We start from the raw sequence: 20,567 nt of genomic DNA, 5'->3' as shown, positions 1-20,567 counted from the left end.
AGGAACCCAAAAAAATTGCCAATGTGCCAAAAACTGTGTTTACTAGGGTTATATATTTTTTGTAGGCTAATAATTTTGGATGATTCTAACAGTTGTGTTAAAATATGAATGCCTCTGATGAAGAAGTATTCCAGAATTCCTCTTTGAGTGGAAAAATACACAATAACAAATAAACAAGGAGATACACTGATAAAAACTGTGGTTTGTGGTTGTGCAGTTGTAGATGAAATAAGGATTATCCAGCTTTATATGCATTATGTAGCAAGATTGGATCTAATGTAATTAACACAATATGGGTAAAACTCTTATCCTTGAGTTACATGTACACTTTTAAAATGTTGATTATGAATGAAATTTGAGCAGTTTCTAGTAGCTCTAAAGGTGAATAATTTTTCAAATGGCAGGTGGGTGCATCGACTAATACTGTGTGTCAGGACCTGGCTTAACAGAAGACACAGGGAGGTGGATTTTTGAACGACCCAGTGGCTCACAGGGCATGGGTTGTTCCATGTCTACCTCCGTGCTAGAGGGAGACGGGAGACACTGACGTGTATGTACTGCTATGAAAGAGATGATGTAGAACACACATTTTCAATGTGTCCAAGATGGATTATAGAGCGGCCGTTTGATGGAGTGGTGTTCCCAGAGGAGATCATGAAATATATGTTGGCTTTGCGTGAAAAATGGAACATTTGTGTGGCATGGTTTAAAGATGTACTCTCTAGGAAGTTTGCAGAAGAGAAGAGGTAGTTGGGTGGTTTTTGGGCAGACAGTGGCGGTGGAAAGTCAGCCTTCCGAAGTGGGCAGTGGGAGTCCAACAGGATTGCTACTGCTGGGTGCCTTTGGAGGATGCTTGCTGGAAGCCGTTGCTTGATGTCAGCACTGGGTTTGCCTTCATGTCAGACAGAGATGAGAGACATTGATTGGTGTATACTGTCATGATAGAGGATATGGAGCATACATTTTTAATGTGTCCAGGGTAGGCTATGGAGCATACATTTTTAATGTGTCCAGGGTAGGCTATGGAGCATACATTTTTAATGTGTCCAGGGTAGGCTATGGAGCAACCATTGAAGAAGTGGTCTCCCTGGAGTGGAGGATGTCATGGAACATATACTGGCCTAGCGTGAGAAATGGAACATCTGTGCTCTATGGTTTAAAGATGTAGAGGAGGTATATGTAGCTTGTAGAGGAGGTGATACAGTTGGGTGGTGTTCAGGCAGAGAGTAATGGTGGAAGGTCAGCCTTCAGTGGTGGGCAGCAGGGAGCTCCAACTGGATTGCTACTGCTGGGGGACGCTGCAAGCTGTTGCTTGATGTTGACACTGGTGAGCATGTGGACACATGTGGTGATGATGCAATATGCTTTGGGTGGTTCTATCACCATGTTGTGTGAGGGGGAGGGTTTTTAGTGGGTCCCTGTTTCAGCAGGAAATCCCACACACCCAGCAGTATGGGCTGCTGGGTGTCTGGTTGCAAATTTTCCCTCCTCTGACGCAAAAAAAAAAAAAAGAAGCTTACAATAAGGATCTTGTTTGTGTGGTATGTTATAAAAAAACATTAAAAATACCCAGTAATTTTGTTGATTAAAACATAATCTAATCTAAATAGTTATCAGAGAATTAATAAATTAAGGCATGTAATTTTTTAGAATGAATAAGATAAATAACTATTTGTATAAAATGAATATATATGTAGGCAAAAGTTAACAAATCATTTAAATTTCTTTGAACAACCATATCTTATTAATTACAAAGTAAAACATAATGCAAAGAAACATATCTGTGACAAAATTTAGTAATGAAAATTGTAAATGAAAATAAGAAATGTTAAAAAGAGTAGTGATCATTGGTGTATTATAAATAACTTAAAAGATAAAACTATTTTCTAGAAATAAATCTAGTTTGATAAAATATCCAGTACTAAATTACCATTCTTTTTTGTTCATGAAGCATTACTCAGATGAATTGAGTGAAAGTACTGACACTGCAAAAACTGGACAAAGCCCCTGTTCCTGATGAAGTTATTAATGAATGTTATAAATTACTCCAAATTGATTACACTATCTGCTAAATTTGTTTAATATTGTATCTAAAGTAGGGAAAATATCTGTACAATGGGGAAACATCAAATTGAAATTGCTTTGCAAGATAAATGATCCACCTTGACTCATCTAATTGTTTCGGAATGGCCATGAATTATTATAATAATATTAATAAGATATCTACTAAAAATTCTAACGTGTTTGACTGAGTTGAGAACCTGAGTATTATTCTTCAAAAAATGGGTGTTCAGTAAGGATAAGCATGTAGGGATAGAATATTTTCTCATCTTCCCTAGTAAATGTTAAATAACAAAAGTCTTTGGAATTTTTGTTGGCTTTTGGAGAGTTTTAATTTTTCTTCATTCAACGGTTTGGGATGGAGAAATTATAACTGTAATGAAAGGATTTTTATGACAAGCTAACAATTTTTATTGAAAATCATAGCCAAGTAACAAATAATATATTTAATATAATGGAAGGTGTTTTTTTAAGGGATAATATCTAATATTTTGCTTATATTCTCAGTGGGACATTATGCAGTTCTTAATGAAATATGGAGTAATAGTTGTTAATAATAATGAAAAGGAGGATGTCCTAATGATACTTTATGCCAAGAACTTTGTGATTTTGGCCTATTAGTGGAGGGATGTATAGCTTAAATTATACCTTCTGTATAAATATTGTAATTCTGGTTTGTTGTATGCTAATATTGTAAAATACAGATTTTGCCTTTTCTTGTACGTGGAATTTTAGGAAGGCAGAGAAAGTTTTACAATAGAGAAAAAATAAAAAATTGTACATGAGTTGAAATTCCTCACTATTGTATTTACAGGTAACAACAAGTTGAAGCAAATTAGTGAATGCAACAATGCATTAAGAATTGCAGCTGAAGAGAATGTCAAACAAATATGTAAGGACAAGTCTGACTATGGGCCACTAAGAAAATTGTTTTTGATTCAATGGTAAGTAGTATGCTAATGTATTATGTCTCTGTACTGAAATACAATAAAAAGAGTGCAAATAAATTTCTTTAAGTAGCAGCTTTTAGTAGTTCTGATTATTCAGATAATCAGTAGTTCTGAAGTATTCAGATTTGAAAATGGTAGAGTTCCTCTTGACTACCAGATTTTAACAAGACTATTTTACTTGTGCATAGCAGTACTCTAGATGGGTAATGAATGAATCCCAAAAATATGTTGTTACAGATTATGTAGGTTAAGTAATTTTCAGTAAAAGCTTTTTAATTGGTGTTTTTTCCTCACGTACTCCTTGGGAAAAATTGGTAAACTGGAGCTTTGCAGATGTAATTTTAATGATGTGAATAAAAATAGGAAGATTGTAATCAATTCTTACAAATATATTATTAATTCTGTGTAAAATAATGTTACAACAAAATACAATAATTTTTTTAGACTTAGTACCTTTAATGGTACTTAAACTTCTTAATTCTGTTTTAGCTTACGTGTTTGTTAAAGTGTTCAGTTAAGTTTGATTAGCAAATAAAATATTTCTTAGGATTATAATAAATAATAAAAGGTTTATTATTATTTATTTAATAATAAATAATAAACTAGTCAAGTGACTGGTTTTGTATTTTTGTTCAAGTAAATTCTTGATGTGATTGTGCATCTCTTATTAGATTGTGAGTTTTTAAAAATTTATTAGCGAAGCTCTGTACAAAATTTGGTTCATCAATGATTTTTCTGAACTATAAAAGCTAGAAATGGTTTTGAATATAAAACGAATTCAAAATTGTAAATAATTATTAAAAAAGCTGTTTACAAATAAGAAATAGTCTACATTGATTTGTATTTTAAATGCAGACATTTTATTTTTCTTTGTCATATAAAATTTAAAATTTTTTGTTTAAACATTAGTATTTTATTTTTGTTTTACTAATTTATAAAATATAATTTGTTTTGTGTAATGAAATGTATGCAGCTAAGCTCTTGCTATAAAAATTACATTTTTTAAAAGCAATAAAGACTGAACTGAATTATCAGTTCAGGTAATGGGTATTACTAGTACAAATGGGAAGATAATGTTGTAATACAAGAGAAAGCAATCATCACATGCATTGATTACACTTACACAACAGCTGATTAGTGAAGATATGCAACCAATAGAAACTTTTATAGTAATTAACTACAGATAGTCCAACCAAATTACACTTAGAGAAAAAAAAAACTTGTTACCTGGACTTTTATAAGTGGAAATGGTAAAGGGGCTTACAATAAATGTAAAAAAAAATAAAAGCATGAGTGGAGGTGGTGGGAGGGCTGAAAAAAAAATGTCCAATAAAAAAGTTGTAGGTCATGCAAAATCCTACAACTTCAGTAGAGGTCACTTTTTAACCAACCTCAAAATTTCCGAGAAAATGCGAAAATCTTTTTTTTAAATTTCTGTAAAAATAATTTAATTTTTATGAAACTTGGTGAAAGTATACCTTTCTGTTTTTTAAATAACCACAAATTATTTTGATGTCAACTTTTGCCAGAAATTGCAATAATACCATTTTTCACCCCTTTCCAATCCCCCAAATCAACCACCACCCCCACCGCTACTCATGTCTTTATTTTTTATGTTTATTGTAAGCCCCTTTACTATTTCTACTTATAAAAATACAGGTAACAATTTTTCCCCCCTCTAAATGAGTAACTTTGATCCATCTAAGATTGCAACAAGTCTTAAATCTGAAAAAGATTAAGAAGTATAACATTTTATACTTAAAAGTAATATATTTTTAATAGAACATATGTATTTTAAATATATTCATTCACACACAAACTTCTATGCTACAGATAATCTTGATTTTAAGTACAAATTTAATGAACAAATTAGACTTATGTTCATTCTATTCAAATAAGTACAATATTTATAAATAACTCACATCTAAAACATAGGCGATTCCCTTTCCTCCAGGTACAACCATTCCATCAAAAGGTATTGTGTTTGGTTTAAATTTGTACAGTTCTTTCAGTGAAATATCTGGTATCAAATTTATTCCTTGCTCAGTTATTATATTTTCAAAGTTCATAAATTCACCTGCTTCTGTTATATTAATCTAAAATAATGAAATTAAAGTTATTACTGCTAATTGAAATATATCATTAACTTACATTACTAATATACAAGTGTCCTGGTCCTCCCACTACAACTACTGCATGGTAGGGTAGATACTGTTTTGAAACTCCTTCTTTCAGTGTTGTGTCTGGATTCACTACGAAATCATGTTGGGTTACAACATTTTGGATGTGTTTGTATATTCCAGCTGTTGTTACTTTAATCTAAAATAAAAAAAATGTTATATTGCAGCATTGCATAGGTATATTTAATTGTATGTGTTTTTGTGAGAAATTGTATTGTGTTTTATTTAAACAAAATATAAAATGGGGTTTATTATTAGAGTATAATCAACAACACATTTATATACTAAATTTAACTTTCTCCGTCAGGTGACACTGTTTTTGGTTCATAAAAAATTTGAAGTAAAATCTTTTCTGTAAAGTTGCACAATACTTTTTAAAAAAGGAAAAAGTTAGATGTAAATGAGTATAGAATAGTGGGTGAGAAAGAGGAGACTGTTCTGATTAAAGAAACATTTTATTAAGAAAGAAAATAAAGAAAATTACCCATTTTTCTATGTTATCAGTCAAGTGACTGGTTTAAAGCACTTCCCTCTATTCCCTTCTACTCTATGCTAATCTTTTACATTTCTAACCAAAATACCTCTTACAGTCAACAATTTTTAATTATCTATTTCATACATAATCTTTGTCATTCTTTATTGGTTTTGTGTTCCACAGTTCCATCTAGGATCAAATTCAGTAAGCCTAGATGTCTTAATACATGGATCAACAATCTTGACCTACTTTCTAAAAATTCTGTTGTAAATTTTCCTTTTTTATTTTTGTTTTATACATCTTGTAGCCTACAATTCTTCAATAACATTAGTGTACTTCGAATCTTCAGAATTTCAAAAACCTCTGTACTTTATATTTTTGTTTCCTTACTTTCTGTCTTTAACTGGAATAAAGCTGTGTAAAAATAATTAAAAAAATTTCTTCTTTCAAATTTCTATATTTATATTCAACATTACAGATTTCTTTTCTGAAGAAATGTTTGGATTTTATGACTGCTATTTCGATTTTCTTTAAAAATCTACCCTTTGTAATTGTACAAACTAAACAATAAAATTCTGCAATTTATGTTACTTGGCATTTTCCTACTTTTAACATTTAAATATAATATATATATATATATATATATATATATGTATGTATATAACTATCACGAAGCAAAAATATTACTACTTCTATAACGTAGAAGTTGTTTCTGATAGATATAAAACCTAATGGATAATTTATTGGTCAATTACTCGAACTTTTGACATTAAAGGAGATAGCAAGTCCCACTTGTAGAAATTCCAGAGATAAACTCAAGAATTTAAAAGAGCAGTAGGAATTTAAAATTGCAGCATGTGCAAATTTCTACTTAAAAGGTCTCTTAAAGATGAGAAAAATTGTGTATGATTAAACTTATCATTGCTCAAATTGAGTAAAAGAGGTTAATAATTAGTAATAAGAGTTAATTACTTTAGAGTAATTAACTCAGCGTCAAATAATGGGCAGGCAGGAGTAGGTTTCGTGATGAACAAGAAGATAGGGAGGAGAGTGGAGTATTTCAAGACGCATAGTGATAGAATCATTGTAATAAGGATAAAATCAAAACCTAAACCGACAACGATTGTTAACGTCTATATGCCTACTAGCACCCATGATGATGATGAGGTAGAGTGTGTATACGAAGAGATTGATGAAGCAATTAAACACGTAAAAGGAGTTGAAAATTTAATAATAGTTGGAGATTGGAATGCAAGCATTGGAAAAGGCAAGGAAGGAAATATAGGAGAAGGAAATATAGGAGTGCTATAGGAGAATGTTAAAAATCAGATGGGTGGATAAAGTGACAAATGAAGAGGTATTGCGACAAATACGGGTTGGGCAAAAGGAATGAAAGAGGGGACTGACTTATAGAGTTTTGCACGAAGTATAATTTAGTAATTGCCAACACCCAATTTAAAAATCATAATAGAAGAATATACACTTGGAAAAAGCCAGGCGATACTGCAAGGTATCAGATAGATTATATCATGGTTAAGCAAAGATTTAGAAATCAACTCGTTGACTGCAAAACTTACCCTGTAGCAGACATTGATAGCGACCATAATTTGGTGATAATGAAATGTAGATTGGGGTTTAAAAACCTGAAGAAAAGGTGTCAGATGAATCGGTGGAATTTAGAGAAGCTTGAGGAAGAGGAGCTAAAGAAGATTTTTGAGGAGGACATTGCAAGAGGTCTGAGTAAAAAAGATAAGGTAGTAAATATAGAAAAAGAATGGGAGAATGTTAAAAAGGAAATTCTTAAATCAGCAGAAACAAACTTGGGCGGAATAAAGAGAACTGGTAGAAAACCTTGGGTTTCAGACGATATATTGCAGCTGATGGATGAACGTAGAAAATATAAGAATGCTAGTGATGAAGAAAGTAAAAGGAACTATCGGCAATTAAGAAATGCTATAAACAGGAAGTGCAAACTGGTGAAAGAGGAGTGGATTAAAGAAAAGTGTTCAGAAGTGGAAAGAGAAATGAACATTGGTAAAATAGACTGAGCATACAGGAAAGTTAAGGAAAATTTTGGGGTACATAAATTAAAATCTAATAATGTGTTAAACAAAGATGGTACACCAATATATAATACGAAAGGTAAAGTCGATAGATGGGTGGAATATATTGAAGAGTTATATGGAGGAAATGAATTAGAAAATGGTGTTATAGAGGAAGTTGAAGAGGATGAAATGGGAGAAACAATACTGAGATCTAATTTAAGAGAGCATTAAAAGATTTAAATGGCAGAAAGGCTACTGGAATAGACGGAATACCTGTAGAATTACTGTGCAGTGCAGGTGAGGAAGCGATTGATAGGTTATACAAACTAGTGTGTAATATTTATGAAAAAGGGGAAGTTCCGTCAGACTTCAAAAAAAGTGTTATAGTCATGATACCAAAGAAAGCAGGGGCAGATAAATGTGAAGAAGTGGAAGAAGTGTTAAGAGAAGACCAATTTGGTTTCAGGAGAAGTATAGGGACAAGGGAAGCAATTTTAGGCCTCAGATTAATAGTAGAAGAAAGATTAAAGAAAAACAAACCAACATACTTGGCGTTTATAGACCTAGAAAAGGCATTCGATAACGTAGACTGGAATAAAATGTTCAGCATTTTAAAAAAATTAGGGTTCAAATACAGAGATAGAAGAACAATTGCTTACATGTACAGGAACTAAACAGCAACAGTAACAATTGAAGAACATAAGAAAGAAGCCGTAATAAGAAAGGGAGTCCGACAAGGATGTTCGCTATCTCCGTTACTTTTTAATCTTTACATGGAACTAGCAGTTAAAGAACAATTTAGATTCAGAGTAACAGTACAAGGTGAAAAGATAAAGATGCTACGATTTGCTGATGATATAGTAATTCTAGCCGAGAAAAGGATTGAGAAGAAACAATGATGAACGGCATAGATGATTTCCTACGCAAGAACTATCACATGAAAATAAACAAGAACAAAACAAAAGTAATGAAATGTAGTAGAAATAACGAAGATGGACCACTGAATGTGAAAATAGGAGGAGAAAAGATTATGTAGGTAGAAGAATTTTGTTATTTGGGAAGTAGAATTACTAAAGTTGTTCGAAGCAGGAGCGATATAAAATGCCGAATAGCACAAGCTAAACAAGCCTTCAGTAAGAAATATAATTTGTTTACATCAAAAATTAATTTAAATGTCAGGAAAAGATTTTTGAAAGTGTATGTTTGGAGTGTCGCTTTATATGGAAGTGAAACTTGGACAACCGGAGTATCTGAGAAGAAAAGATTAGAAGCTTTTGAAATGTGGTGCTATAGGAGAATGTTAAAAATCAGATGGGTGGATAAAGTGACAAATGAAGAGGTATTGCGACAAATAGATGAGGAAAGAAGCTTTTGGAAAAATATAGTTAAAAGAAGAAATAGACTTATAGGCCACATACTAAGGCATCCTGGAATAGTCGCTTTAATATTGGAAGGACAGGTAGAAGGGAAAAATTGTGTAGGCAGGCCACGTTTGGAATATGTAAAACAAATTGTTAGGGATGTAGGATATAGAGGACATACTGAAATGAAACGACTAGCACTAGATAGGGAATCTTGGAGAGCTGCATCAAACCAGTCAAATGACTGAAAAAAAAAAATAAAACCATGACTCATTATCTAACTGTTTTTAATTACTGTAATTCTAATTATCATCTCTTTTTAATCATTTTTACCAGTTATTTTTTAATGAATGTAAAATGTGGTTTATTTAAAATTAATGTTTTTGTTTGGAAGCTGCCATTTTGTTTCTATAAATCCTAGGAGGTTGAAATTTTCATAATACCTTTTTAGAACCTTTGTTAAAAGGTTTGTAAAATTTTAATAGAATCGGTGAGGGCAGAGCCGACCTAGTATTTCCTATAATTGAATTAACCCTACAATGAATTTTTATTTTTAGCAGTAAAAATTAATTAGGCTTAATTATTGACTAAAAAGCACATAAAAAATAGTGTACCCCTATTTTGTCCAAAATCCCCAAAAACAAGTTGTAGCCAAATGTCTACAGCTTGCATTACATGTGTATCTTTTGTAACAGAATTTCATAATTACTGTTACTCTGATAGTTGTCATTGACATAGTTGGCATTTTATGACTTTTTTCAAGTGTAATTTAATATTATAAATACATAATTTACACTAATTATCTCAGTTATTTCAGTTACTTATTCCTAGAGTCAAGATGAATGAATGTTAAACACAAAAAAAAATAATAAAAATTAAAAAAAGATACACATTAATTTTTTTTTATACTTAGTTATATATTTTTTACTGTGTGATATTTTACAAAACAGTTATTTTATAATTAAAACACAGAATACACAGACATTAAAACACAGAATATATATTTGACTCTTGTAAATCATTTACAACCAGAAGAAATTTTACATCTTTTTTTTCTCAGTGTTCAGGCCAGTGATCAGTTCTGTCGAGGAATATATCAACTGGAGTGTCTCTGCTTGTCTTTAACCTCTTTTTAGGTGGTTTCCCTAGTTCACTAGAAGGTGGTCCTCTGGATTTCAGTTTCCATTCACCAAACTTGCACAGAACTTCAACTAATTCTAATTTGAAGTTGAACAACTTCATAGGCTTATTTTCATTACTACTGGTCCCCTTAGATGCCACAACTCTTCTGTAGAGAATCCAAGATTAATGATTATTAAATCCAGAAGATGATAAAATAACCTCAAGTACCATTTCCTCGTTCTCATTATGATGTGACCTTGTCCTCAAATTATTCATTAGATCTACCTCTTCCATGTGCTTATATGTTGTAATAACATTAGGACAACGAACTTTCTCATGAGTTTTAGTTTTTCTGTTATACCAACAAATTTCTTTTGTTGGTTTGGTACCAGCAAATGACAATAGCATGGTAACAGTCTTACTGTCTGTCCGTGCTGGATTAGAAAGATTAGTTCCTTTAATGCTATCTACAAACTCAATACAAGTACCTTTAGACTTCTTCTTTAGTTCATCTTCTAACGGCAGAATACAATTTGTAATTATATTGAACCAAACTGTTCCAAGAGAAAGGATACCTCTTTTTTTCTAAATATAGCATCAATGGTATAGAAGTGTAATAATTGTCATGATATATTTTATGATTTTTATTATCAGGTACTGGCCTAGCTAATCTGACAACTAAATTGCTACTGGGACCTAAGTCAGGTTCATTTTCCATTCTGTAAGATTCATTGTTTTCTTGGCCTGAACAGATCTCGAAATTGTAAAAAAATCCTGATACACCACTTAATACAAATAATTTAAAGCAACATTTATGGGATTTCATTGGGACAAATTGCTTCATGTGATGATGAACCTTTGTTGGACACATCTGCTCATCAACCGATAATGATTCCTCCATTGGAACTCTGGTAAATTTCTTTATCAAATGATCAATAATTGGCAATAACTTTAATAATTTATCATGCCCTCGCTGATCTGTAGGAATAAGGTTGTTGTTATTTAGATGAAAGAAATATCTAATGTTTTCAAAATTATTCACTGGCATGGTTTCTTGCATCAATGGCATACCTAGTTGGAGATGCCACTAGAACCGTACATTTTTAATACAGGACAGACTTGTAATAATTCAAATTCCAACATATGTTTTGATATCATTATGTGTGATATTACTTAGCTTTTCAAGGGTTATCTTAATACTATACAATGTACTTTGGTCAGCAATGTAATTAGTAAAAACTCTCTGTTTAGTTTATGTCTTGTGGTCTTCCCAACCACCAGTAGTGTATGTTACAAGTCGTTCTCTGTTCTGTTGGTTACCTTTAGCTGCAAGAGTGAAGTGGCCAGTCCAACTATGTCGGCTAGGTCCAACTATTACACATTTTCTTTACAAGGAAATACAGTTCAGATAAACATGATTATTACATATTATTTTTATCTGTGTCACAACAATTATGGGATACATAGGCATTATGATGATTTATCATACAAAGTACAATTTATCTACAAACATTTATCTGCATTCAATAGAAAATATATACACATTATATTTCATAGTTCAGTTACTCTATTTACACATATAAGCATACAGTTTTAACATGTTTTACTGAATGTTTTTTCTGGAGTAACCTCCCATTTATCACTAGTCTGTTGACATTGACGCTGTTTTGTGGAGGTTATCCCTTGTCTCTTGTCACTCTGTCTTCTCTGCTTTTGATTGTGAACACATGTGATGCATATCTCGCCACTGTGTTAAATTTATCTCTGCTGCTTAACATCACCTGTATTATCGTGTCAGTTGTTATAGGTCCGGTGACATTGACGCATCTGCGCCGTTCAGCATCGCAGTGTCTACATTCGAACATGATGTTCTCTGGGGTATCGGTCTCTCCGCATTATCGACATAGTTCGTCATCTGCTCTTTAATTACCATGGAGGTAAGTTCGGAACACGCCATGGCCCGTCAGTAGTTGGGTCAACCAGTAGCTCAAGTCCCCGAACTATTGCGGTTGACCCATGGTTCGACCTCTCTTATTAATTGGTGGGTCCATCTTCCAGTCGTCGATTGGTCCCACTGTTCCTGCCACTCCTGGAACAGCCGTCTAAGCGCCATATCCAGTCTTCCCCTTCCTCCACTCTCTTCCTCATGCGGGCAATCAGGGTGATAGGGGAAATGCCTGCTAACACTAGGGCTGCTTCGGTAGAAACCGACGCGTAAGCAGAAATTATACGCAGCGCTATCCTCCGTTGCACCCCTTCCATTCTGCGACGATGGTTTCCGAATTCCAGGGCATTCCCCCACACTGAAACTCCATACAGAAGTATAGAGTTTATAACGTGCCCATAAAACCTCTTTTTACAGGTTCTAGGGCCAATGACGTTTTTGACGGCAATGACGGCCAATGACGGTCATCTTAACGTGCACTGCGAAGGACCTCTTGTGATTCAGCCAAATGCCTAGGTATTTGGCTGTTTTCACCTGTGAGACTAGTGTGCCGTCTATCTTCACTGGGATTGCTGGGAGCGGTCGTCTACCTGCTAGACAAACAAACGTTGTTTTATCCCCAGAGAGAGTCAACCCCTTGTTTGTCAGCTACTCTTGAACTCTCCTGATGGCTTCAGTCGCTGACGTCGCTACTTCGTCAACTGTCTTCGCCGTTACCACCAGAGCAAGATCACCTGCAAATGCTACAGGAGTAACACCCTCAGGGAGTTGGAGACTCCTTGGAGGCCCCACACTGTAGAATATCGTGTTTGACTCGTCAAACACGATATTCTACAGTGTGGGGCCCAGAACAGACCCCTGTGGGACCCCGCACGTGACTGGGATGCGGATCAGTTGGTCGTTTGTTTCATATAGTAGGTGCCGTTCTTCCAGGTACCTTTGTATTCTCTGTCTTGTTCCGTCATCGATTCTTCTGTCCCTGAGGGCTTGGAAGACAGCCTCCCAGCGCAACAAGTTGAAGGCGTTTTTGACATCTAATAATACGACCACCGGTATTCTCCTCGTGCGCCAAGTACCGACTACTGCCTCAGACGCCAGGTCGAAGACGTGTTTCACCGCATCCCGAGCCGACCTGCGTTTCCGAAAGCCGTATTGTTTATCGGAGAAACCGCCACTGTCTTCAATGTTTTGTTTCAGTCTGGCGTCAAGCATCTTCTCCAATAGCTTGCAGAGTGTGTTTGTCAAACATATCGGGCGGTAGGTAGCGCTCAATGCACCAGATTTAGGAAGCAGCACTTGACGCGACTCCTTCCACTCCTGAGGTATATGATCCTCCAAAAGAGAATGATGTTCATTACGTGAAAGAGTTCGGCTGGTGCTTTTTCCACCAGTATCCGTACCACCTCCCCCCGGTATGCCGTCCGGTCCAGGGATTGTCCGCGGCTTAAGCCTCTTTCCGGCTGTTTTCAATTCCTCCATGGTAAACAGGGCGATCTTCTTCTACTATTTCTCCTCGAAAAAATTCTGCCCTCTCCGGAAACATAAAAATATTTCTTGCTGTTGATGTACCTGACTCAAAACAGAGTTTAATGGAACAGTCTTACCATTCATTACTAATTTGACATGCTGAGGCAGGTGAGGTCTACAGTTTTGGAATATTTTCATCATATATTAATCCTAATTAATTAATGCATTACGATCAAATTCAGGGTAGTCAAATTCATTTTCATCATCATTATCACTGCACTCACTTCCACTTGTAATTTTGTAAATAAAATCCACCTCTAATTTCTCAACTCTTCCGCCAATGTCAGTTACATACAACACCCCATCTTCTATATTCATGGACTGGTTATAATTGTAATATATCTAATATAAAAAAACAAATTCAAACGAAATAAACCTTGTAAAAACTGAACTACACTGTAACCATAACTTTTTATTTTTTTAATCTCCGGGACCACCGTCCCGGAGGATGAGATGAACGATTTGTAGTGCATGTGAAAATGCCATGCCTGACCGGGATTCGAACCCGGGACCTCCGGATGAGAGGCAGAGACGCTACCACTCGCGCCATGGAGGCCGGCACTGTAACCATAACCTTTTGTTTTCCTGTTTAGCCTCTGGGAATTACCGTTCAGATATTACTTCAGAGGATGATATTTATGAGCGTAAATGAAGTGCAGTCTTGTACAGTCTCAGTTCTACCATTCCTGAGATGTGTGGCTAATTGAAACTCAACCACCAAAGGGCACCGGTATCCACGATCAGTATTCAAATCCGTATAAAAGAAACTGCCTTTACTAGGACTTCAACGCTGGAACTCTCGACTACCAAATCAGCTGATTTGGGAAGATGCGTTCACCACTAGAACAACCCGGTGGGTTACTGTAACCATAACTTAGCAACATTGAACATAACCAAACAGTAAGAACCTATGAATTCATTCTGTAGCCAAAGGCTACAAGGGTATTTTATAACAGAATAATTCTGGATATGAATATCCAAAAAAAAAAAAAAAAATATTCTAAATAAATCTACAGAATTTTTTTGAGAAGTACTATTTTTCCCAAAGCGTAAATTGTTAGTTTTGAAAAGAAATTTTAACTTTTTTTTGTGAGTTCACAGCCTGGTTTGGGTAGGTAACCTACGGATCTCTAAAATAAAGTATAATATATATATATATATATATATATATCACAGACTATTCATAAAGTATATTCAAACGCAATCTAGTTTTGATGATTGAACTATTTTATCTTATATGACAGAAAGACGTAATAAATGAATGATGTTGGGATTTAACAATACAATCTAGTATTTAATAAGCAAAAACACATGTTGTAGCCGAATGGCTACAGTATGCATTGTAGGTTTTAGGCAATAATACTAATACAGATTTATGGAAAATTGTTTTATTAAAAAACAAAATTTACATTTTTAACGAGCTAACGACAAGAACTTACTAACTTACAAACAGGGCCAGTAGTAAGTATCCCTACTATTTTCAGAGATAATTTAAATATACTTTTAAAACAATAAACAAAATTAGTACAATGATAATGTTATTGCACTAATAAATAATATTATTTTATAAATTCAAGTAATCGAAATATGTTTTTGCGGGTGGTGTTTATTATTTTTTTGCGCTGTAGTTCAGGAGGTTTTGCCGCTCCTAAATTTTGTTGCCGTAGGCAGTCACCTACCTTGTCCGAGCCTAGGGCATCAGTGGGGGAATGGGAGAGTGATACTAAATCAAAAGCGTATAGCTGTTTGTGGGACACTTTATATAATTATATGTAGTAATGGAGATTTGCCGATTGAAGCAAAAACGTTTATTAATGAATTGTGAACTGGAGCCTCTATCACTGTATGAGCTGAGTTAGAACTGAACGATTCGAATCAATTGATTAAATAATGCTGCAAAAATAATAGAATTAAACTTAGGTTAAATAGAATAAAATAATATTAAATAGATTAAAAAATTTTTTTTTTATAATAATGGGCTTCCCGTGGGGACTGCGTGTGATGCTAGAGTGGTGAGGTGATGCGAAGACCCGTGCGAAGCTAGACCAATCTTCACCATCACATAAACTGGTAACAAACGCGGCAACCCGGGCGCTGTTTTGGGAAGTGCAAGGAGATGCTGTTATAATACCTCTGCAAACAATCGTCCGATTTTCAAAATTCAAACGGGGTATTTGTTAATAGGTTGAAGGCTAAGTTTTGCATGCATCAGATACACTCTCGATCTAACAGATCACGGATTTTCGGAAATGTTGTATCTTCACAACCAATGTTCATTAATAAATTTTATTTATACCGATTTAAATGATGTTCTTCGATCATGTCGCGCGGTAGTTCTAATTTACGGTGTATCTATGTTTGTTCCATCGTAGCAGCTCAACGGCTAAACCGAATTAGATGTATGACCCCGCGTTGGAATCCTTACATTAGCAGGAGTGTCATAGGTATTATATATATGTGTTTAAATAAATAAATAAAAAAAAATTATACTACATACAAATACTATATAAAAAATTGTCACCCTCATGTTCTTTAATTATCCTATATTAAAGAGCAATGTATGTCAGCAGTATTTTTCTTTTTGGCAGTCATGTTTTTTAATTTTTAATATTTTTCACTTGTTTTTGAAAATGGTTTTTTAACAGCTGAGTTATAATTGAGATTTTAGTGCAAATCTTAAGTTCAAATCACAAAATAATTTTGTTCCAGTTTCTAACTCCTCCCCTATGTGATGATAGTCAATATCACTCAGATAGTTGAAGTTGCTAAAAAAATTCTGATGTGGACACCACATGATCTCCTTGTACGTCTATTAAATTACATATACAGATTTTTTGCTGCACTTCATTTAAACTTATTTCATTTGAAAGTGAGATTATGATCCTCCAATTCTTTAATAAAGTGGACAAATATTTATACAATTATTATTTCAACAATCTTATCTGAAATATTAGGATAAAGTGAAAGCTCCTTTATTAATTTTTAAATAAATAAATGTAAGTCTTATATCTATCTAATACTATGTTTTTTAAATTATTATGATGTAACCATTAATAAAATGAATACAAAAATGAATAATCAGATGTTTCACCAAATCTGATGTGGACACCGCATGACTTACTTATCAGCGAGATATTTCAGCTTTTCCAAGCAGCAATAACATACACCTTAGAATACTATCCCTTACCAAATATCTGTCATCATCTTAAATCCTTATTTCATACTAATAATTATAATAAATAATCTAAATAACAAGGCATAATTTTAAATAAATGTTATTCTTCCTGAAAATTTATAACTTTACCTTTATGTTTAGGTTTGGCTAGGTATGTCAAACATAAACCACTGCTGCTAATGTATAAAGAATATTTTTGTAGAAAAAATTTTCATCAGCAAATAATAAATATGATAATAGAAATAATTCCTAAGAATTACTTCAGACTGTTTGACTATTAAGTACTAAATGGTTGTAGGAAACCTGATGTGAGACACAGAATACTACTACTAAAAACAATATGAAAATAATATTTATTCTCAAAAATAAGAAGCGTTCCATTCATGAATCGCTAGGGAAAGAGTTGAGTAGAGTGATCTTTGTTGCCTTCTTCACTAAGCCAAATATACAGTTGAACATCAGTATGATGATATATCTTGCATATGTATGCTGTATGTACTGTACATCAGATGATGTTGAACACTACCATTGACAATCCCCCCCCCCCCATCGCAGTTCATATGGGAAATTACGTGGTAATAATTATAGAAATTATATTGTGGATCATTAATCTCACAGAAAGGTACTGTAATTGCTACATTATTGTTCTTTTATTTGACATGATATACATGCACCTCAGCTGTAAAGAAGACTTAAAAATAATGTAAAGCAACAAAAATTAATACAAGCATGTCTGTTAAAAAACAACAGATAAAATGTAATTTTCAATACTGCATGGCCAAACCCAGGGAAGCAATTGTTTTCACAAAAATAAAAAGGTTTCCTATGTCACATACTCAAAATCTACTGTTTTTAATCTGTCTCTGTCTTTTGTTGAAATTCTTTTCTCAAAAATCTGATGTGGACACCACTTGACTACTTTGTACGCCTATTAAATTACATATACACATTTTTTTTAAATGAAAAGTACATAAATTTTATTTTATTAATAACTTCTGATATTTTTTCATATTTTTTTATTTATTGTTATTACTGAATTATTATTTATTGTAAATTATTTTTTTACAATCTGAGGTTAATAAATCTTTAATTAATAAATCAACATACTTAAATAAAACGAAAAAAGTTAAAAAAAAAGGTTGATTCGAACCGACGTGACTTCCCCTTACAAGATCAAAATATTTCATTAATTAAAATTTCATTTGACTATAACTCTGGAACCAATGAAAATAAGTACCACTTACGATATATCTTTGAAAGGCTCTCAATTTGGGCTTATTACTGCTGTTCAGAAAAAGTCCAAAATCCAAATTTTTTTGGATAATCGCTTTTGTCCATACATACGTACGTACAGATGTCACACCGAATAGTCAAAATGGATTCAGGGATGGTCATAATGGATATTTCCAAATTTCCGTTGAAATTTGAAAACCGAAAATTTTCGCGATCACAATACTTCCTTTACTTCGTACAAGAAAGCAAAAATCAATCAGTGATGTATGATTAAAAACAGAATTTAAATTAAATAATTATTGAAAAACAGAATTTTCTAGCTATCAAAAATAATAAAATAAATAAAAATATTAAATTTAGAGATAACAAAAATGTCATCTTTAGCTTTAATTAATGAATGATTACCTTAAGAATTACACTGAATAATCAAGAGTAGATGTTTAATTATATACATCAATGCAGCAGTCGGTCTGACTCACTATTGAAGCTCAAACATGTTTAAATATTTCAGATATTACTCCAATTTGTTCCAACAATTAATAATATTAGCTCTCAATTCATCCAAACATGTATGGCATACATCATGATAAAATTTTAGCTAACCAAAAATAACTTCCCAACAATATTATGATCTATTAATGAGTGAAAATTAAAAGAACCAATATTTGAGATTTAAAATTTCAATTGTAAAATTTTTATGTTTATTTATTTGACAGAAAATTTCATTTTAAAAAGAATGATAAATTTAATTAAAATAATTCAGTCCATTCTGGTGAGATAAATTTCTATTTAAAAAACAGAAAATTACATAGAGATGAAATGGGATTTATGTTCATACGTTATGACAGTGGTTCCTGAACATTTCCGAGCCGCGGCGCCCTTTTTTTAATTAAAATTTTTTCATAGCACCCTACCGTAAGTAAAATTATGACTACTCGTAAGAGATAAAAATAAATAAGACTCGTGTATCTTTATTATTTTTTTACTTTATTAACATTAAATTAATAATTATAAATGTCTTGGTACAATTAATTATGAAGATTTTGCAATATATCACGGGGCTCCTGTGAAGAGGCCGCGGCGCACAGTTTGGGAATCACTGCGTTATGAGAACGTTTTTCTTGTACTGATGTTAGGATTATATTTTCAAATTATTGAATGGCCTATTCATTTTCTCTTTTTTGTACTATATAAAGTATAATAGTATGTGTGTATGTGTTTGTACAGAGTGTTTCTAAAATGGCGGGTTGGCTATACTTTTTCGGATTCTGCTTGTAAAACTAAAAAAAAAAAATATCGTTAGGAAAAATGGCAATTTCTCCTTCGTTCTCCCACTGTGTATCATTTTGTTATTTTTATGTAAAAATTTGTATCTCAAGTTAGGATAGACAAATCACATTAATGTTTGGTAAGCGTCTTGGTAATAATGTTTTAAAATTAACAAAAAATCAGTTCTTACATACCTTCGCAAATTACAAAATGGCAGCAATGTTTATTTTTCAATCCGTTATATCCCCATAAATATAACTTTTATCAAAATATATGTTTTTGCTAAAATATTAAGCCTTTTATTTTTAACAAAATGAAATTTTATTTTTTAACATCGGTAACAAATAGCCCAGATATGGCAGAAAATTGATGTAATTTTGTATCTGTTTTCATATCTTTCACTTTTCCCCCTACCGAACATACAGTAAAATAAAGCTCAGCCCAGGAGTGTCCTTTTAACCCACCGAGTTGGTCTAGTGGTTAACGCGTCTTCCCAAATCAGCTGATTTGGAAGTCGAGAGTTACAGCGTTCAAGTCCTAGTAAAGCCAGTTATTTTTACACGGATTTGAATACTAGATCGTGGACACCGGTGTTCTTTGGTGGTTTGGTTTCAATTAACCACACATCTCAGGAATGATCGAACTGAGAATGTACAAGGTACAAGACTATACACTTCATTTACACTCATACATATCATCCTCATTCATCCTCTGAAGAATTATCTAAACGGTAGTTACCGGAGGCTAAACAGGAAAAAAAGGAGTGTCCTTTTACTGTAAGGAGGCTCCCCACCTACCGGTTAAAAATCCCGCATGGCAAGTCAACCCCCGGTCGGATCTTTTATATTCTGCCTGCCTCTAATCCCCGAGAGAAGGTAATCCGGGCCCGACTACGTCGTTCCCTCCCACCCCCTCCCACCGGAGACCGGGTCTCGGTCTGTACAATTTCGTGTCATTTGCCTCTAACCACTACAGCAGGGGGAGCCAGGCTTGACTGCATCTCCCCCGGACCCCTACCCAGTGGCCGGGACTCGGTATTTTGTTTACCCCCTGTAGCCCTTAACAACCTAACATTCCCCGGAGTCCCCACCCGCTCATCGGAACCGGCACACCTAAGCATGCCGGCCTCCACGGATGGGGCTGTCCGCTTAACCCCTACAATAAATCTCAGTACCCACGTCGCCGTTCTTCAGCTTCTTTTCGCGCTGGACTTCCGTGACAAAG

General features: G+C 33.7%; 1 protein-coding gene across 2 annotated transcripts in view; it reads right to left on the bottom strand.

The window, feature by feature from the left end:
• The window catches only part of LOC142318109 (protein dj-1beta-like), a 73,336-nt gene that overhangs the window by 24,240 nt on the left and 28,529 nt on the right, over window positions 1–20,567 (bottom strand). The window contains exon 2 of one of the 2 annotated variants that reach the window (XM_075354645.1): window positions 5,163–5,330. In XM_075354645.1, the coding sequence (XP_075210760.1) occupies window positions 5,163–5,330 (168 nt within the window). Of the gene's footprint in view, window positions 1–4,933; window positions 5,108–5,162; window positions 5,331–20,567 lie in introns of both variants that reach the window. The other variant, XM_075354644.1, reaches the window with a different exon arrangement.

The sequence above is a fragment of the Lycorma delicatula genome, chromosome 1, assembly GCF_047948215.1.
Source record: "Lycorma delicatula isolate Av1 chromosome 1, ASM4794821v1, whole genome shotgun sequence".
In the NCBI taxonomy this organism is placed as follows: domain Eukaryota; kingdom Metazoa; phylum Arthropoda; class Insecta; order Hemiptera; family Fulgoridae; genus Lycorma; species Lycorma delicatula.
The sequence above is the reverse complement of the archived record's forward strand: the minus strand, read 5'-3'. Positions and strand labels throughout refer to the sequence as shown.